This window comes from Annulohypoxylon maeteangense, assembly GCF_022496945.1.
Source record: "Annulohypoxylon maeteangense strain CBS 123835 unplaced genomic scaffold GGS22scaffold_12, whole genome shotgun sequence".
Taxonomy (NCBI): Eukaryota; Fungi; Ascomycota; class Sordariomycetes; order Xylariales; family Hypoxylaceae; genus Annulohypoxylon; species Annulohypoxylon maeteangense.
The window spans coordinates 22,216-40,372 of NW_025953259.1; the positions used below are offsets into that span (position 1 = coordinate 22,216).

The following is an 18,157-nucleotide window of genomic DNA, read 5'->3' on the forward strand; positions in this document are numbered from 1 at the left end:
GATAAAACCAAATCTCCTTCGCGCTTCTCACTCTCTCTTTTATTTCTTTTTCTCACGCTACTTCACATCGTGCACACCGGTCTTCACCTGCAAATTCATTCTTTCAACATATCCATCATCAAGAATATTTGCGCAATCTGACACAATGAGTGCTATCACATCTGTCCTCGTCCGACGCACCGGACTCAACCGCGGTGGTATTCGAGTAACTGCTATTGCATCGGTAAACCTATTCACATTAAGCACCAAACTTATGCCATCGCTAACACATCACCAGGCATCCCAACGCCGATCAACGTCCTGGATCCCCTGGGAGCAGCCCAACCCAACCCTCTACATGCAGCAGCCTAATCAAGCACACCCCAAGGACCCTCTCACGGACACTGAATCACCTCCCGAAGAAACTCTCACAGACACCCTTCCCACCAACAACGTCCGCAAAGTCGGCGAAGCGACCGTGGCCCCCGCAACCGCCACTGTCGGACCCGGAACCCAAGAAGTGTCCACGTCGGGCAAAACAGTCCCGTCCTCAATCCAAGCAGGCAGCATCCGGGTGCCCTCCACCCAAACCCGCACAATGCACACTGCCAGCGGCAGCACTAGCAGCACTCCCACCAGCGCCCCCGCGCTCCTACACCTCCCCACAACCCTGCTCCGCATCCCCGGTGTGCCCGCCACCTGGCCAGGCGAAACACCGCCTCACCCGGACCAGCCGCGCATCCGCAAGCAACGGATCACCGTGATCCACGAATTCGGCAGCTACCGCGCTCCAACCCTTCCCTCGCGCCCTGTCATCTCCTCTCTTCCCCTCTCTACGCCGACAAAACAACCAACAGGAGAAGACCAAAACGAAGAGGTCGAAAAAGGAGACGACAAAGCCCTCCCAACCCTCCAAATCCACCACACCATCCCCCCCATCGACTTCGACCCCCACCCATCGCTAACCTTCGAGAAGGCCGTGGCGCGGTACATGGACGGCGTGAAAGAGCGGGAGGAAGCGCTCGCGGCTGTGGAACTCCACTCCGAGGGGGGCGACTTGGAGATAAGCCGGCGGGCGTTGGCGGAGGTGGAGAAGGCGCAGTGGGGGAACGTGGTTTTGGCTGCTTTGGGGAATTTGCCGGTTTTGCCTGAGAAAGGTGAGGAAGAAAAAAGCAAGGACGAGAAGGAGGGGAAAGGTGAAGATAAGGGACGGTCTTAGAGGTTAAGAAGGAGTAAAATTGCCTGTGGCTATGATGATGCGTTTCTGCTGGGTGTTAGGATGGGTTACGGAAGGCGAAGGGGGTGGGATTCGATAGGATCAGGTTATTGCTTTGGGGTGTTTAGGTGCGTTGGTGATACCCTCGTTCGGTTTGGTTTGCGGCAGGATACGAAAAGTCATAGGAGTTAGGTTAGGACGTCCTTGATTTCTCTGCTTTGGCAGATGGTGAGCAACTCTGAATATATTGCGTTGCTATAAAGAATTTGGTCGCTTTGCATGAGTGATTTGTTATGAAATTCAGTGAGACATGTCTGAATCGTAAGATTTCCATAGTAATACTCTCTTGTCCACCTCCTTGTTCAGTCAATCATTCATCTGTTAGAATGAATGCCGTACTTTCTAGAACATTTTGGCATCTATGTTACGATATAACACGTTTCTATGGTCCTTTGTCAGCTTACAACATATACGACCCGTCACATCTCATCAGGGGAGGGGAAAAGCAGAAAATGCCTCTATTAAGTAAACGCCAATACTTCCAAGAAGAGTCGACGCTTGATAAATACCTAAGCATACAGATATCAAAACCCGTAGAAAAAAAACCGCGTCCAATTGCTCATATAACTTCTAAACCCATCCCAATCCCAGACTCCGAGAGAAGTTGGTCGGCCGAATGAATAAAACCTTACAAGAAAACTCCTAGATATGCCGAATCGTACTCGAGTGCCTAAGTAGGTAAGCGATCACTCGTGTAAGCGGGAGTACCTGACAAACAAGCGGTCGAGGAAATGCGAGTGGCGAATCCCGTTAGGCCTCGCGGCCGCAAAAGCGTCGATCGCATCCTGGACGTTGTATCCGCAGCGCTCGACCAGGTAACACACGACGAAGTAGCCAGTGCGGTTGAAACCGTAGTGGCAGTGGACGCCGACGACGTGGTCTGGACTCCAACCAGGTTCCGTAGCAGCACGCTCCTTCTGGTCCTCGCGAATGCGGTCTACGAGTTTGATGAAATTGGCTACCTCGGTCTCAGTTGGCGGGATTTTTGATACCGTCGGAAACTTGAAACTATTAGATTAGACACTTGTAGAAAATTTCACCATTTCTTACTTTATGGTACTTGATACCCTCCCCGAAACTCTTTGGGTCGTAAACTGGGTCCGTGTGGCTGATGTCGATGATATCCCTGATAATGTGTCCCCTTGTAGGATAATTAGTAACAGTCGCGGAGTGTGAATAGGGGTAGGGAAAAAGTACACCTACCAATTGGCCGCGAACACTTTAGGAGAGTGTTCCTCGTCGATCTCTCGCAAAGTCTTCATGGCTCGGAATACGCCGCCAATGGGTTCACTAACAGGTTTGACGCTTTTCCATTTGGCAAGATTCTTGACATCCCACTTTCCGTCACGAGACAGATGCTGCAATTGCCATCCCCTATTCAAATAAGTTATTCAGTCACATCTAGAGTCGTACACGTTGAAAACATACAGAGAAAACCGGCCAGTAACATGGTCATTCATGAAATCGCCTATAAGCCCCGCTAAAACGCGAACTGTGTTCGGCATATAGAGCAGAGCATGCCCGGCCGGTAATAACGAGGTTTTAATCACTTTTATTGGATGGCGAGGCTGGGGCGGGATGCCGCCAATCGACTCCTGATCCCTCGGTGTAGTTGGATCCTCATAATTATCTTCAACGTTTGCCGTTGGCTGCTGCTTCCGTGTAAAATCCTCGTCGGTGATAGCGTCGATCGATTGCGGCATGTCTCGTGATGTGCCTGAGGTACTCACCGGGGCCGCGGCATCTACAATTGCGCTTGACTCAGTGGCGTTAGATGAATCAGCACTAGGGTTCTCGGGGACGCCCTGTGGAGATACTGATTCGGACTTGTCGGAAGTGGCACCCCCGGATAATGTAGCCGGTTTCGTCGAAGATTCAAGAAGACTCCGAATTTTCTCAATTTCTTTTGGAGGCGTAACAACATCATTGTCACCACCTATTAGGAAAATGGGAATATCGAGGCCAGCCCATGTGGGTTCACCAAACAGGCCCCCGATTGGCTTCTCACCGATAAAATGTGTAGGCAATGCTCCCCATGCCATCCGACGGAAAACTGGCGTACGACTTTGGCTATTAAACCTGTCCTGAATCTGCCGCGCTTCAAGGTCTCCTCCAGGGCCAACAAAGCGCTTAACGCTGGCGCTTTCAGGACCGCCTCGTTTATCCCAAGTCCGCCAAAGGTTGAAAATAAAGTCCGGGAGCCAGAGAAGCATGCGGACAGTGCGAACTACTCTTGGCGGCTGCGGACCGGATACGGGGCAGATTGCGATTAAGCCCATCACGTGGGAAGGGGGGCGTAGATAGAATGCAGATTGCCTATTCGCAATACGAGCAGCAATCGCAGTCCCCATGCTATGAGCAACTAAAACGAGACCCTGGTCCTTCTCTCGGTATCCCTCAATAATGGTCTCGAGCAAGTCCGTCAAGGCATCCGTCGTATATGCATCCCAAGATGTGGGCGCAAACTGAGAGAGGCCGCAACCTGGCAGATCAATAGCCAGGCAAGAGGCAGAGTTCACGAGACTAGTGAGAAGAGGGTGAAATTGTGCGATTGATCCTCCAAGACCGTGGATAAACACCAACAAAGGAAGCGGTGCTGGATCTTGAGGTAACTCATCTGCTTTCGGGTGACGACGGTAGAAGACACGGATGCCGGGATAGGTAATGCCAGTCCGGCTAGCAGTGTAAGACACTATTTTGGAGTGCTTCCGAAAGAGCGCGGGGTCTGTGGCGTCCGCATCTTTCGAATCGGGCCCGTCGGCTCGGGTCCTGGCCATTCGTCGATGAAGATACCATGCACTCCCCAAGGCGATTGTGAGGCCGAAGACAATATGTCTGGCCCTTAATAAAGATGAAGCTGCGTCGGATGAAGACATTGTGAATAAGTCAATCCATGCAGGCAAAATGGAGGAAGTGGTAGCAATAGGAAAACATTGGATGAAGACGTCTTGGTATGGATGTCTCTAAAGTGACAATAATGGTGGTACCTTCACCGAGTCTAAAGAGATCGATCCACCGTCGTGCACCATTCCGGCATAAAAACAGGTAACAGATAAGAACCTTGATGAATGAGCACTTACCACTCCAAGTGCTTGCAGTAACTGAAGCGACGATGTAAGGGTTCAAACTTTTTTTGATTACCCAGGGCAGGTATTATATGTAGGAATATGTATGTAGGTATATGTAGATAGATAGGTAGATAATAGATAGATATGTACCAGTGTGATAAGTTACGATGCGACAATGAATAATGCAGGCGAGTATCAAAAAGTGACGATCCTGAATTATCAAGTTCTCTGTCCGGTGTCCGTTGTCCTCTCTGATATGTGGATATGAGATAGGTATGTAGTATGGGTATCTCACATGCGACTCTGACGGAAACCGGAAACGAAAGAAAAAAAGGTCTTTGATCGCAACGGAATTCCCAATTTCCCAATGACTCGTTGGGCGCCAAAGGCAAAGGGAATATTCTCAAACCAAACCAAGTACGAAGTACCGATGCGCCTTTAGAAAAATAGGATATATACCGTGGTTCGATGCGAAACAGAAAAAGAAAAAAATCGCTAGTTCGTCAGATACTGGGAAATCTAATAATAATAATAAGACCCGTTTGGTCGTGGTCGTGTTGTACGGCATGCAATACACCTATACACGTTTATGGCGGAATGGCTCAATGAAATTCGATGAAATGAACCAATTGCGCCCTATCCAAGCTAATATGAGAGGGAAAAGATGTCATTCCCTCAGCCACTAATTCGTCATGGCGCCTCAACGTGTTGCCCAAGAAGGCTGCCATTGGACTGATAGAATTGACCAATCAAATATTAGTATTTCAGCCACAACATGCAAGGCTGATCATGCCCTTGTCTTTTGGTTTGGCATCCCGTACCTGCCTGTAAATGAGTAAGAAGATTAAAGATTGCTGTAGTTTAGTCATATTTTTCAAATTTAGCTTTTATAAGTGGAAGGAGCTATACGATATCGTGATTGACGTTTGAGGACTGTAGAAAAATTCTGATTCCACAGTGCTGGTTTACTATTTGCGTGAGTAGACTGCCATAAAAATTAGGTTGAATGCTACAAACCACTAAAGTGCAACAAACACAAACTATCGCAAGTTTTCATATATTATCTTCAATCCATAATCAGAACTCATACTAGGTAGTTGCGCATAGAGTTTTAGATTCATGAATTGCTAGTTTCATCTGTTGATACAGTATAGAATTTCTTCAACACAATCGTTGGCCATAGGGCCGTAAAAGTCCAGTGCTTTGCTTCCAAACATTTATAGATTCGAAAATATGTATGAAGAGACTAAATGTCTAGATTTTCTTTCTAGCACAGAGTAAACTTCCTGAAAAGAATCCACATAACAGCAGTTTGTTCTGAATAGATGCTGCTAGACTGTGCTGAGACCACCTTAACTAAGCCATGAAGCACTGGTAACCACAGTTTATGAATTCGCAAATAGACCATCCACCACAGTGAAGCTAGAGAAATCAGTCAGCCAGAATACTATTTAAACACCAGTAATTCTCCTCGGATGGAAACATATTCGAGAACCACAACACCTTCAAGACATCACCTTCATCCCACATCATCAGATCGAGCACTCAAGCAATCCCATACATACCTACATTACAGCACTGAGCCGACACTTGAACAACCGAAAATATAAACAACCTAAAGTCATTTTATATTATCAACATCACCATATCGACATGCCTGAGGCAATCGACCCGAAGTACCCTCGCGTTGTCGCGCGGGACGACTTCCAAAAGACGACAGACTACCAGCTGTCGGTCCAGAAGGGGGAGACCCTGTACATCATCTGGCGAGGATTTGAACGTACGGTAACCCCATTAAGCTATCCACACAACTTGCGAAATCATTTACTAATGAGCATTTTCTTGTAGAATGGCTTTTAGTCATGAACGGGAAGAAGGAACAGGGATACGTCGACCGGGACTGGGTGATGGAGATGCTCTTATGAGCTAGCCTCGCCCTTCCGAAGCCGCTCACCTGGGCACATAGCGGCGGCCACCACTATCATCGACCACGACCTCCGGCCCACACTTAATAGCGATGTCGACAGCGATTGGTTTTGACGGCCGCATTATTTCTTTTCGGCATAATACACAGCGTTGCTTGGGTTTTTATCTGGAATTCAAGGAAGTTCTCTGGGTATGAGCACATTGTCTTTAGGAACCATTAGCGATATAACCTAGTCAACCTCTAGGTTAAATAACGGAGGCGTTGGGATAATGGAATGGGAATTCGGCCACAAACGCTGACAAAGCCTGATGATTGTGACATGCTTTTTGTGCTTCTTGTTATGTATGAGATGAGATATGTCAGTAAGCCACAATTACCTTCAACAAAAGCATATATCAACCGTCCATACTTCAACGGCTCATCCATCCCATCAAGCCGCCCCAAATCCCTCCCTCCACCCAATCGGTATCAGCGCCGCAGCAACATCATCAAGTCCCCTCTCCGTAGCCAGCAGATTATACTGCGCGGCCGCATTCCTTGTATCCAGGATCTCGACCCTCATGCCCAGGCTCCCGATATGCCGTCTCAGCTCCGGGCTTAAAGGTCGGATCAGCGGGCCGAGCCCTAATATCAATAGATCTACACCATAACGAAAAACTTATTAGCACACGCACAAGCCCAGTCACAACGCCTGTATTTATATATAGAGAGAGTGTGTATGTATGTGTAAGCTCACCCGGTCGCGGCCAAAGCAGACCAAACAACCCAAACGTCTCATTAGGAACCTCCCACTGGCCCTTCCGATTCAACAACCGCTTCTCCCCGCGCGCGAGCCACGGCTGCCACGTGAACGCCTCGCCGCCAACGAGCAGGACGCCGGAGCCGCCGACGACCTTGGCGCCGCTGTTGAGGTGGAAGCCGTCGGGGGCGCACACGTCGACGGAGGTCGCGGGGACAGGGGCATCAGCTAGGACATTCAGAGCGCCGAGATCGGTCTGCGGCGCGTCGCCTTTCATGCGGAGCGTCGGGGCGGTGGTGTGGAATGGCGATGCTGCCGCTGCTACACAGGGGAAGGGAACCGTGCTGCGGAGAGGTCGGCGGCTTTGTCGCAGAAGCGCAGTGGCGGCTTGGGTTAGGGGTTGACGGGCGCGTGTCGATGCCATTGCCGCTGTTGGTTTGGATTATCTTTTGCTTGCGAGTCCCATTGTGCTTTGCTCGTGAAGCTTCTAGGTGTTGACCTGTTTTTTTTGCTGCTTTTCGGGAAGTGTGGAAAGCTTGAGGTTGCGCAAGGAAAAAGATAGACGTCATTTTTTGGAGAAGACCCTCACTTCGGATATTAAATATTGCGGATTGGTTCATGATATGCTGTTATTCGAGATTATGCATGTATCTACCAATGTACTTCTATGGATGTAAATTCTCTAATTTCACCGTTCAAATGCCCGTAGAAGAATGTAATATTATTCTCTAAAGCACTTACGTGGGAGTGCTTGTAACTGGTATTCGTTAGGTCCCTTTTAGAAGACAACAAAAGCCCGTTGCGTCAAGAGAGGGTGAGTGTGATATCATGTCACTATGTTTTTAGCGATTTAGGAAGCCTATCTCAATGTCCAAACACAACTGAGAGTAAGTCTTGGTTGTAGGGTTACAGATTCTACAGTCACTGCGTCCAAGGCAAAGTGGAAGCCCTAGAATTTACTTAGAACCCATCTTGTCATGGCCATTGTCTACCTGGATAGGTAGAGCAGGATACTCTTGTCACGGGGCGAGAATACGAGAAATTTTGAGAGCACAGTAGTAGTCTTGATGTCGTTTATTTCGTTACGATCATCTAATCCACGAGAAGAAGTCCCAGAAACAGAAACAGCTTTTGACTAGCCGTTCGCATGAATGCAGCCCTGACCTCTGAACACCCGAATCAATGAAGGCCTAACCATTCCATCCCAGAGTCGCGTAAAGGGTTTATTTCTTCTTGGAACCCTCGCTCTGCTCCTTCAACACCTTCTTAACGATCTTCTGCTCCTCGATCAGGAATGCTCGGACGATTCTGTCTCGTACGCAGTTGCCGCATCGCGAACCGCCGTAGGCTCGCTGGACGGTCTTCTTGGGGTGGGAGATTTGAGAGTATTCGCGAGGTCGGAGGGCAGGAACCTATTGGAAGAAAATAAATGTTAGCGTTGACTTGAGTGAAAACGAGGTTAATTGAGTGACCATGTTCGCATAAAATCCTCCATCGCATAGTAGATCGATATTTCGGGTTAGGATGTATCCTTGTAGACGCGATCGTTTCCGAATAACTCTGCGGAAATAGTTCTTTCGTGAATGTCGAGGATGATATCTTGGTATTGCGTAGATCGATTTCGGATTGATTTTTCCAATTTCCTCTCGTAGATTGTGCCCTAGATACTATCCAACAACAAAATAATCAAATTTACTTACGCCAGGGAGCTTGACGCCACAGTCACCGCATTTCGGGGCGGTTCCTCGCTTCTTGATGTGAAGTGCTCGTAGCTCACCACCCGGGGTCTTGACGACACGAGTCTTGTTAGAGGTGGTGTTGTAGCTAAAGGCGGCACGTTAGCTTTTGCGCGATCACAGCAGTGAAAAGAATTCGAATTTAACAATCATTTCGATTGAGAGGGAAGACATACGGGTTGCGACGGCGGTAAGTAACTCGGTTGTCCGGCATTGTGACGGTGTTGCTGGGGGAAATGATTTGACTTGTTCCTTTGCAACTTTTTTGTGTGAGTGATGAATTTTTGGTGTTTTTACAAAAGACAAGTTAGATGTGTGGGATGGATCTTTAGCCCGCTTAGATTCGAGCCAATTGAATTTCATGTTGTGGGACAAGAAACTTTAGCCACATGTACTTCGTACTGATTGTAGAAGCCACAAATTACGGGTATCCTGGACGTCCACGTGATCACAGATAAAAGCTCAAGCCTCACTTATCGCGCCAAGGAATAAGAGTGGATCGTTTAAGCTAAGTCGTACTGGCCTCCAGAAAAATTGCCCCAAGGCGACCGTTGACAATTCAAACATCATCTCTCATCAACCTTAACCTTTTCAACTAACCTTTCGCGTCGGTCAAATCGGAGGACGTCGCGTCTAACCATTAATTTAATCACTCTTTCTATTCACTTCGGCCATTTACAATCGAAAACTATAGCTGCCTGTTTAAGGCTCCCGTAGTATCCTCGCGCGACTGATCGCGCCGCGGTAGCGACAGTATTAAAAGTCACAAGGTTTGCAATCTCTGTTGACTTGAAAATGTCGTCTTTCCAACCCCCTCCACCTCCTCCCGGTTGGGGACCGCCGCCACCACCTCCTCCTCCGTCGGATTTTCTCCCACCGCCGCCAGGAGCGCCGGCTCCTCCCCCCCCTGGATACCGCCCCCCGACCGATCCCCAAGTCGCGAAGTTTGCACAGAAGAAGAAGGAATGGCTTCGGGACCAGCGAAATCGCTTTGGCGAAAAGCGCAAGGGTGGCTTTGTGGAGACCCAGAAAGCTGATATGCCACCCGAACATCTGCGCAAGATCGTGAAGGATATCGGCGATGTCTCCCAGAAGAAGTATACAAGCGATAAACGAAGTTATCTTGGTGCTCTCAAGTTCATGCCACACGCGGTGATGAAGCTTCTAGAGAATATGCCCATGCCGTGGGAGTCTGCAAGAGAAGTCAAGGTCTTGTACCATGTCAATGGGTGCTTGACGCTCGTAAATGAGATTCCTCGAGTTATCCCGCCCGTATTTCACGCGCAATGGGCAACGATGTGGTTGACCATGAGGAAGGAGAAGAGCGACAGAAGGTTGTTCAAGAGAATGAGGTTCCCGCCATTTGATGACGAAGAGCCTCCTCTATCATGGTCCGAGAATATCGAGGATGTCGAACCACTAGAGCCCATCCAGATGGAACTGGACGAGGAAGAAGATGGTGCTGTTTACGAATGGTTCTATGACCAGCGGCCCTTAGTCGATACCGAGCACGTAAATGGGCCGAGTTACAAACAGTGGAATCTCACGTTACCACAGATGGCTGCACTTCATCGACTTAGTCGCCCGTTACTAAGCGAGACTGTCGACCAAAACTATTTCTACTTATTTGACCTGAAGAGTTTCCTTACTGCGAAGGCTTTGAATGTTGCGTTGCCCGGTGGTCCTCGATTCGAACCCCTGTACAAAGACATCGACCCGAACGACGAGGACTTCGGAGAGTTCAATGCCATCGACCGAATCATCTTCCGATTCCCGATTCGAACTGAGTACCGAGTCGCCTATCCTTACCTCTATAACTCACTTCCTCGAAGCGTCAAGTTCAACTGGCACTCCCACCCACAAATCGTGTATACCAAATCCGAAGACCCTAATCTACCTGCGTTTCATTTCGACCCTATGATCAACCCCATATCGTCCCGCTCAGTTGCGCCGAAGAACGTTACCATTAGTCACGAGGATGAGATATTTGGTGCAGGGAATCTGGAAGAGCCTGAGGATGATGTATTTGAATTGCCAGCTAGCGTGGAGCCCTTTTTAGCCGATGAAGAGCTTTACACCGAGGATACATCATCTGCAATTGCTCTCTGGTGGGCTCCTTTCCCGTTCGATCGTAGATCTGGCCGGATGGTGAGGGCACAGGATGTACCGCTTGTAAAGCAGTGGTACCTCGAGCATTGCCCTCCGAAGCAGCCCGTCAAAGTTCGAGTATCATATCAGAAACTTCTCAAGACGTACGTTCTCAATGAACTCCACAAGAAGAAACCGAAGGCACTCAACAGGCAAAATCTGTTGAGGAGCTTGAAGCAGACCAAGTTCTTTCAGCAGACGACGATCGACTGGGTTGAAGCTGGTCTCCAAGTTTGTCGGCAAGGATTTAACATGCTGAACCTGTTGATCCACCGCAAGAATCTTACGTATCTTCACTTGGATTATAACTTCAATCTTAAGCCGGTGAAAACGTTGACTACAAAGGAGCGAAAGAAGTCGCGTTTCGGCAATGCGTTTCATCTCCAGCGTGAGATATTACGTCTCTTGAAGTTGATCGTCGATTCGCATGTGCAGTATCGATTAGGTAACATCGACGCTTTTCAATTAGCCGATGGTATTCTCTATGCCTTCAACCACGTTGGTCAGCTCACTGGTATGTACCGGTACAAGTATAAACTAATGCATCAAATTCGGTCATGTAAGGATCTGAAGCATCTTATTTACTATCGGTTTAACAGTGGCCCTGTTGGTAAGGGACCTGGTTGTGGTTTCTGGGCGCCAGCCTGGCGAGTGTGGCTATTTTTCATGCGAGGAATAATTCCCCTCCTTGAACGATGGCTTGGAAATCTACTCTCTCGTCAATTTGAAGGACGCCACAGCAAGGGTGTGGCCAAGACTGTGACTAAGCAACGTGTTGAGTCTCATTTCGATCTAGAACTCCGAGCGTCGGTAATGGCCGATCTCATGGATATGATGCCCGAAGGTATCAAGCAAAATAAGGTCAACACTGTCCTTCAACATTTATCAGAAGCCTGGAGATGCTGGAAGAGTAATATTCCATGGAAGGTGCCTGGTCTACCCGCGCCCATTGAAAACATTATTCTTCGCTATGTCAAGGCAAAGGCAGACTGGTGGATGTCGGTCGCGCATTACAACCGCGAACGTATTCGGCGAGGTGCAACTGTCGATAAGACGGTTGCCAAGAAGAATGTAGGTCGTTTGACACGCCTCTGGCTGAAGGCCGAACAAGAGCGACAGCATAACTACATGAAGGACGGCCCTTATGTATCGTCTGAAGAAGCTGTGGCCATATACACGACAACGGTACACTGGCTTGAGTCCCGAAAGTTTACGCCAATTCCCTTCCCGAGTGTATCATACAAGCACGACACGAAGATTTTAATTCTTGCGCTCGAGCGACTGCGAGAGGCATACTCCGTGAAAGGTCGTCTTAACCAAAGTCAGCGAGAGGAATTAGCTCTGATTGAGCAGGCTTATGACAGCCCTGGCACTACTTTGGAAAGGATCAAGCGATTCCTCCTAACGCAGCGAGCCTTCAAAGAGGTGCAGATTGATATGAACGATAATTACAGTACCATCAATCCTGTTTACGACATCGAGCCCATCGAGAAGATCAGCGATGCTTACCTTGATCAGTATCTCTGGTACCAGGCGGACCAGCGGCATCTCTTCCCCGCCTGGATCAAGCCCTCCGACTCCGAGGTACCACCTTTACTAGTATACAAATGGGCTCAAGGCATCAACAACCTGGAAAAGGTCTGGGAGACTGCAGATGGAGAATGCAATGTTATGATCGAGACGGAGCTTTCTAAAGTCTATGAGAAGATAGATCTAACTTTGTTGAACCGACTTCTCAGGTTGATCATGGATCACAATCTGGCAGATTACATCAGCTCCAAGAACAACGTGCAGTTAACTTACAAGGACATGAACCATGTCAACAGTTACGGTATGATTCGTGGTCTTCAGTTCTCGGGCTTTGTTTTCCAGTACTATGGTCTCGTGCTCGACCTGTTACTTCTCGGTTTGAACCGTGCTAGTGAGATCGCCGGCCCGCCATCAAGCCCGAACGACTTCCTTCAGTTCCGCGATCGCGAGACGGAGACGAAGCATCCTATTCGTTTGTACACAAGGAACATCGACAAGATATGGGTTTTCCTACGATTTACCGCTGAAGAGTCGCGAGATCTCATCCAGAGGTTTCTAACAGAACAGCCCGATCCGAATTTCGAGAATGTCATTGGCTATAAGAGTAAAAAGTGCTGGCCAAGGGACTCTCGAATGCGCCTTATGAGACATGATGTCAACCTCGGCCGAGCCGTATTCTGGGACTTGAAGAATCGTCTACCTCGATCCGTCACCACTATCGAATGGGATGACACCTTTGCGAGTGTCTATAGTCGCGACAATCCAAATCTACTTTTCTCCATGTGTGGATTCGAGGTCCGCATTCTTCCTAAGATTAGAAACCAGAATGACGAGTTCCCTATCAAGGATAGTGTGTGGTCCCTCGTGGACAATACCACTAAAGAGAGAACTGCACATGCCTTCCTGCAGGTTACGGAGGAAGATATTCAGAAGTTCAACAATAGGATTCGTCAAATCCTTATGTCGTCTGGATCAACCACTTTCACCAAGATCGCCAATAAGTGGAACACTGCACTTATTGCACTCTTCACCTACTATCGCGAAGCCGCTGTATCCACGGTTAATTTACTGGATACTATCGTAAAATGCGAGACGAAGATTCAGACTCGAGTGAAAATTGGATTGAACTCAAAGATGCCGTCGCGTTTCCCTCCTGCTGTCTTCTATACACCGAAGGAGTTGGGTGGCCTTGGAATGATTTCTGGTTCGCATATTCTTATCCCAGCCAGTGATAAACGCTATTCAAAACAGACGGACACTGGTGTTAGTCATTTCCGAGCTGGTATGACACATGATGAAGAAACTCTCATCCCTAATATCTTCCGATACATCATCCCTTGGGAGGCCGAGTTCATCGACTCGCAAAGAGTGTGGACAGAGTACTCGCAAAAGAGACTGGAGGCCAACCAACAAAACCGTCGTTTAACCTTGGAAGATTTAGAAGACAGCTGGGACCGTGGTTTGCCGCGTATCAACACCCTGTTCCAAAAGGACCGAAGCACCCTCAGTTTTGATAAGGGCTTCCGAACAAGGAGCGAATTCAAAATCTATCAACTCATGAAGAGCAATCCCTTCTGGTGGACCAGTCAACGTCATGACGGAAAGCTCTGGAATTTGAATGCTTACCGTTCCGATGTCATCCAGGCCTTGGGTGGTGTAGAAACAATCCTTGAACACACATTGTTCAAGGCGACGGGTTTCCCATCATGGGAGGGTTTGTTTTGGGAGAAAGCGAGTGGTTTCGAAGAGTCAATGAAATTCAAAAAATTGACCAATGCGCAAAGATCCGGTCTAAACCAGATCCCTAATCGTCGATTCACGCTCTGGTGGTCTCCGACTATCAATCGTGCCAACGTCTATGTCGGTTTCCAAGTCCAACTGGATCTTACAGGCATCTTCTTGCACGGCAAAATTCCCACCCTAAAGATCTCCCTCATCCAAATTTTCCGTGCCCATTTGTGGCAGAAGATCCACGAATCTGTCGTTATGGATTTCTGTCAGGTATTTGACCAGCAGCTAGAATCTCTCGGAATCGAGACTGTGCAGAAAGAGACGATCCACCCTCGAAAATCGTACAAAATGAACAGCTCTTGCGCTGATATCCTGCTTTTCGCCAGTAACAAGTGGAACGTCAGTCGACCTTCGCTTTTGCACGATACCAAGGACACTATTGAACCTACCACTACGAATAAATTCTGGCTTGATATCCAATTGAGATATGGCGACTACGATTCTCACGATATTGAGCGTTATACTCGTGCGAAGTATTTGGACTACACCCAAGACAGCATGAGTATCTATCCTTCGGCAACCGGTTTGATGATTGGCATCGATCTTGCTTACAACCTCTACTCCGCTTACGGACAATACTTCCCTGGCTTGAAGCAACTTGTCCAAGAGGCAATGGCTAAGATTATGAAGGCTAACCCAGCTCTCTACGTCCTCCGCGAACGTATTAGGAAGGGTCTCCAGCTTTATGCTTCAGAGAACAACCAGGAGTTCCTTAACTCTCAGAACTACTCTGAATTGTTTAGCAACCAAACGAAGCTCTTCATCGATGACACCAATGTGTATCGTGTCACCATCCACAAGACTTTCGAAGGTAATTTAACCACGAAGCCAATCAACGGTGCAATCTTTATCTTCAACCCGCGAACCGGTCAACTATTCCTCAAGATCATTCACACAAGCGTTTGGGCTGGACAAAAGCGTCTAGGTCAATTAGCGAAATGGAAAACGGCCGAAGAAGTCGCCGCTCTCATTCGATCTCTTCCGGTGGAAGAACAGCCCAAGGAACTAATTGTCACTCGCAAGGGTCTTTTGGATCCTCTCGAAGTCCACATGCTGGATTTCCCGAATATCTCTATCCGAGCTTCAGAATTACAGCTACCCTTCCAAGCGGCAATGAAAGTTGAAAAGCTGGGAGACATGATCCTCCGCGCCACTGAACCTCAGATGGTTCTTTTCAACCTCTACGACGAATGGTTGAAGAGTATATCCTCGTTCACTGCATTTTCCCGTTTAGTTCTCATACTTCGTGCCCTCCACGTCAATCCCGACAAGACAAAACTCATCCTACGACCCGACAAGACCGTTATAACACAAGTGCATCACATTTGGCCCACGCTGTCAGACGAAGACTGGATCAAGGTTGAAGTGCAGCTTCGAGATTTGATTCTGCATGACTATGGAAAGAAGAACAATGTCAATGTTTCTAGCTTGACTAGCAGCGAGGTTCGTGATATCATCTTAGGTATGGAAATATCTGCACCTTCTATGCAACGACAACAAGCTGCAGAAATAGAAAAGCAACAAGAGGAACAACAACAGATCACTGCCGTTACCACGAAAACGCAGAATATCCACGGTGAAGAACTCATCGTCACCACAACGTCTAAATATGAGCAAGAGAAATTCGCATCTAAGACGGAATGGCGGACCCGAGCTATTGCAACATCGAACCTCCGAACTCGTGCCAACAACATATACGTTTCGTCTGTGGATAATGACTTGGAGGACATTACTTATGTTATGCCCAACAATATCTTGAAGAAATTCATCACCATTGCAGACTTACGAGTGCAAATTGCTGGATACCTGTATGGTGTGTCTGCTCCCGACAACGATCAAGTAAAGGAAATTCGCTGCATTGTCATGGTACCTCAGATTGGCAATACGCGCTACAGCCAAGTCCCCCACCAGTTACCACAACACGAATATCTCTCGGGCATGGAGCCTCTCGGTGTGATCCATACATTAGCTGGAAACGAATCACCTTACATGTCTGCCGTCGATGTTACTATGCATTCTCAACTGCTCGACCGCCATAATAAATGGGACAAGGAGAAGACCGTGATGATTGACGTCTCTTTTACCCCTGGCTCAGTCTCTTTAGCCGCCTGGTCTCTAACACCTGCCGGATACCGATGGGGCGCTGAAAACAGGGACTTCAGCAAAGATGATCCGAATGGGTTCACGACGTCTATGGGTATCAAGCGCAAGCTCTTGCTCAGCCCGCGATACAGGGGATTCTTCCTCGTACCGGAAGATGGCAAGTGGAATTACAACTTCATGGGCAGCAATTTCCTCGGCCTAGAGAAGAAGCCGGTGCACGTCAAACTAGATACCCCCATGCCCTTCTACAACGATCTGCATCGCCCCGAGCATTTCCACAACTTCGCGGAGATGGAAGACCCCGGCGTGGACAGGAACGACAACTTTGCTTAAGGGACACATCTTGGAAGGAGATCTTGGTACGATCGTCGCGGGAGATATGGGACGGGTTTGATCGCCGGGTTTATGGATAGGAGAATAAGGAGACAGCTGAACATTGAAAGATAATATCGGAGGTGACGAAATGACGCATTATAATGGCATTTCCCAAAAATCGGTGCGAAGGTGTGCTTTTTTAATTGGCACTTCTCTTACAGGGCGTCTTAAGGGAAAAAATGGAATTGAATTACGAAGTTCAGGGGATCGTTATTTTTTTTACAAGAGTCTCAGCTTATCTCTTGCCCCAAAGGCCCTGTATTCTCTCATATTATTACTACAACCTGCCTGCTATTATTATTGCTGTGCCGGTTAAGGTACGTACCTCATTGTAACATATCAGCTACCTACTATGTATACGAGAATGTGATAATACCCCCCGCAACCATGGACTCGGAACCGAGAAAAGTGCGTGACTTTGTGATCACCAATATTCCGCATTGCGATAATAACCTTGAAAAGTCTATACAATGTAAGAAAAAAGCTTGGACCTCCACCCCCAGTAAGCCCGTCAAGGGCAAATGCTACTCTGCCGAACCTCGTGCGCGCCCAGTCAATTATCATAAATGAGGCGGGTGTGGAGAAAGCACCCAAGGCTGATGGTTCTGCACGATTTTGACAGGTTGCTCGCTTGATGAGCGGCGATCTGGATTTTGTTTATAGATTTGTACCAAGCCTCTGATCCCTGAGGCATGTAGGTAGGTATCTAGGTAGCGCGAGTGGAGAGCCAGCAGCAGCAGCAGAATCGCTACAGGTCAGGTGCAGAATTTCCCAAAGACTTATGCTTGGTGCACCACCGTCGCGATCGACTTGTTAGCTCAAGCGAACCCGAGAACCCCAGATAAGGCATGTAGACGCGGCGCAAAAGGACGCGTATGAGAGGTTCAATGATAAGCTGGTCCCTGACGGTCGCATGTCTCTTTGCTACTGCTACTACTACTATAGTCAGGCACTACGCATGAGGGGCTATCCCCCATTCACGCTGACGATACAACCGAGGGCTCAAAAGCAAAAAGGCAAAAAGTAAAAAAGGACGAATTGGAGCCTAGATCGCTGCCCAATCTAGAAGCGACGTAGACCTAGAAATCCTGCACGCCCATTTGGCAGTACAGCGAGGAGAAAAGAGGGGCGACGTTTGCTGATGCTCCGACCCCCCCTTCCCAACCGCCCGTAATCGTAGAATCGAGAAATCCTCCGCGCTAGCTAGTACAGAAGAACAAGCCCAACCAGACCCTCGGTGAACTACGCCTAGCGCGGGATGAGCACGTACGCTGCTAAGGATAATATAGATTTGGTAGCTTGATAATCAGCGGGAAGGAGGGTGGGGGACTTGGGTTAGTTGCAGGGGAATCAGCTTTTTCGGGATAGGATGAGATGAGATGCATACCTGAATTGTGCACTTGCTTAGATATTTTGAGATGAAGAATCAAGATGGAAGCTGCTAACTTAAGAAAGGAGTAGCGCAGAGCGCGTGTAGTGCCGAAG

General features: G+C 48.3%; 6 protein-coding genes across 6 annotated transcripts; 3 read left to right on the plus strand and 3 right to left on the minus strand.

Moving 5' to 3' along the window:
* Nucleotides 1-145: 145 nt before the first annotated feature.
* Nucleotides 146-1,462, plus strand: GGS22DRAFT_195138 (uncharacterized protein; the record flags this gene model as incomplete). Its single annotated transcript, XM_047965622.1, has 2 exons — nucleotides 146-223; nucleotides 278-1,462. The coding sequence occupies 2 exons, from the start codon at nucleotides 146-148 to the stop codon at nucleotides 1,196-1,198; spliced, it is 999 nt and encodes a 332-aa protein (XP_047817177.1). The 3' UTR covers nucleotides 1,199-1,462.
* A 446-nt stretch (nucleotides 1,463-1,908) lies between these two features.
* GGS22DRAFT_29176 (uncharacterized protein) lies at nucleotides 1,909-4,428 on the minus strand. Its single transcript, XM_047966722.1, has 4 exons — nucleotides 2,684-4,428; nucleotides 2,459-2,629; nucleotides 2,306-2,396; nucleotides 1,909-2,256 (listed from the first exon to the last, which is right to left on the minus strand). Exons 1-4 carry the CDS (start codon nucleotides 4,129-4,131, stop codon nucleotides 1,942-1,944), a joined length of 2,025 nt encoding a protein of 674 aa, XP_047817178.1. The 5' UTR covers nucleotides 4,132-4,428; the 3' UTR covers nucleotides 1,909-1,941.
* Nucleotides 4,429-5,976: 1,548 nt separating this feature from the next.
* GGS22DRAFT_190004 (uncharacterized protein) lies at nucleotides 5,977-6,248 on the plus strand (the record flags this gene model as incomplete). The annotated part of the gene is made up of 2 exons (XM_047964928.1): nucleotides 5,977-6,103; nucleotides 6,172-6,248. 2 exons carry the CDS (start codon nucleotides 5,977-5,979, stop codon nucleotides 6,246-6,248), a joined length of 204 nt encoding a protein of 67 aa, XP_047817179.1.
* A 140-nt stretch (nucleotides 6,249-6,388) lies between these two features.
* GGS22DRAFT_29202 (uncharacterized protein) lies at nucleotides 6,389-7,517 on the minus strand. The gene is made up of 2 exons (XM_047966723.1): nucleotides 6,987-7,517; nucleotides 6,389-6,889 (listed from the first exon to the last, which is right to left on the minus strand). Exons 1-2 carry the CDS (start codon nucleotides 7,411-7,413, stop codon nucleotides 6,681-6,683), a joined length of 636 nt encoding a protein of 211 aa, XP_047817180.1. The 5' UTR covers nucleotides 7,414-7,517; the 3' UTR covers nucleotides 6,389-6,680.
* A 531-nt stretch (nucleotides 7,518-8,048) lies between these two features.
* On the minus strand, nucleotides 8,049-9,029 carry GGS22DRAFT_166728 (ribosomal protein L34Ae). Its single transcript, XM_047961894.1, has 3 exons — nucleotides 8,902-9,029; nucleotides 8,690-8,813; nucleotides 8,049-8,401 (listed from the first exon to the last, which is right to left on the minus strand). The coding sequence occupies exons 1-3, from the start codon at nucleotides 8,937-8,939 to the stop codon at nucleotides 8,213-8,215; spliced, it is 351 nt and encodes a 116-aa protein (XP_047817181.1). The 5' UTR covers nucleotides 8,940-9,029; the 3' UTR covers nucleotides 8,049-8,212.
* Nucleotides 9,030-9,288: 259 nt separating this feature from the next.
* On the plus strand, nucleotides 9,289-16,821 carry GGS22DRAFT_29215 (pre-mRNA processing splicing factor 8). Its single transcript, XM_047966724.1, has one exon. It carries the CDS (start codon nucleotides 9,521-9,523, stop codon nucleotides 16,628-16,630), a length of 7,110 nt encoding a protein of 2,369 aa, XP_047817182.1. The 5' UTR covers nucleotides 9,289-9,520; the 3' UTR covers nucleotides 16,631-16,821.
* Nucleotides 16,822-18,157: the final 1,336 nt, after the last annotated feature.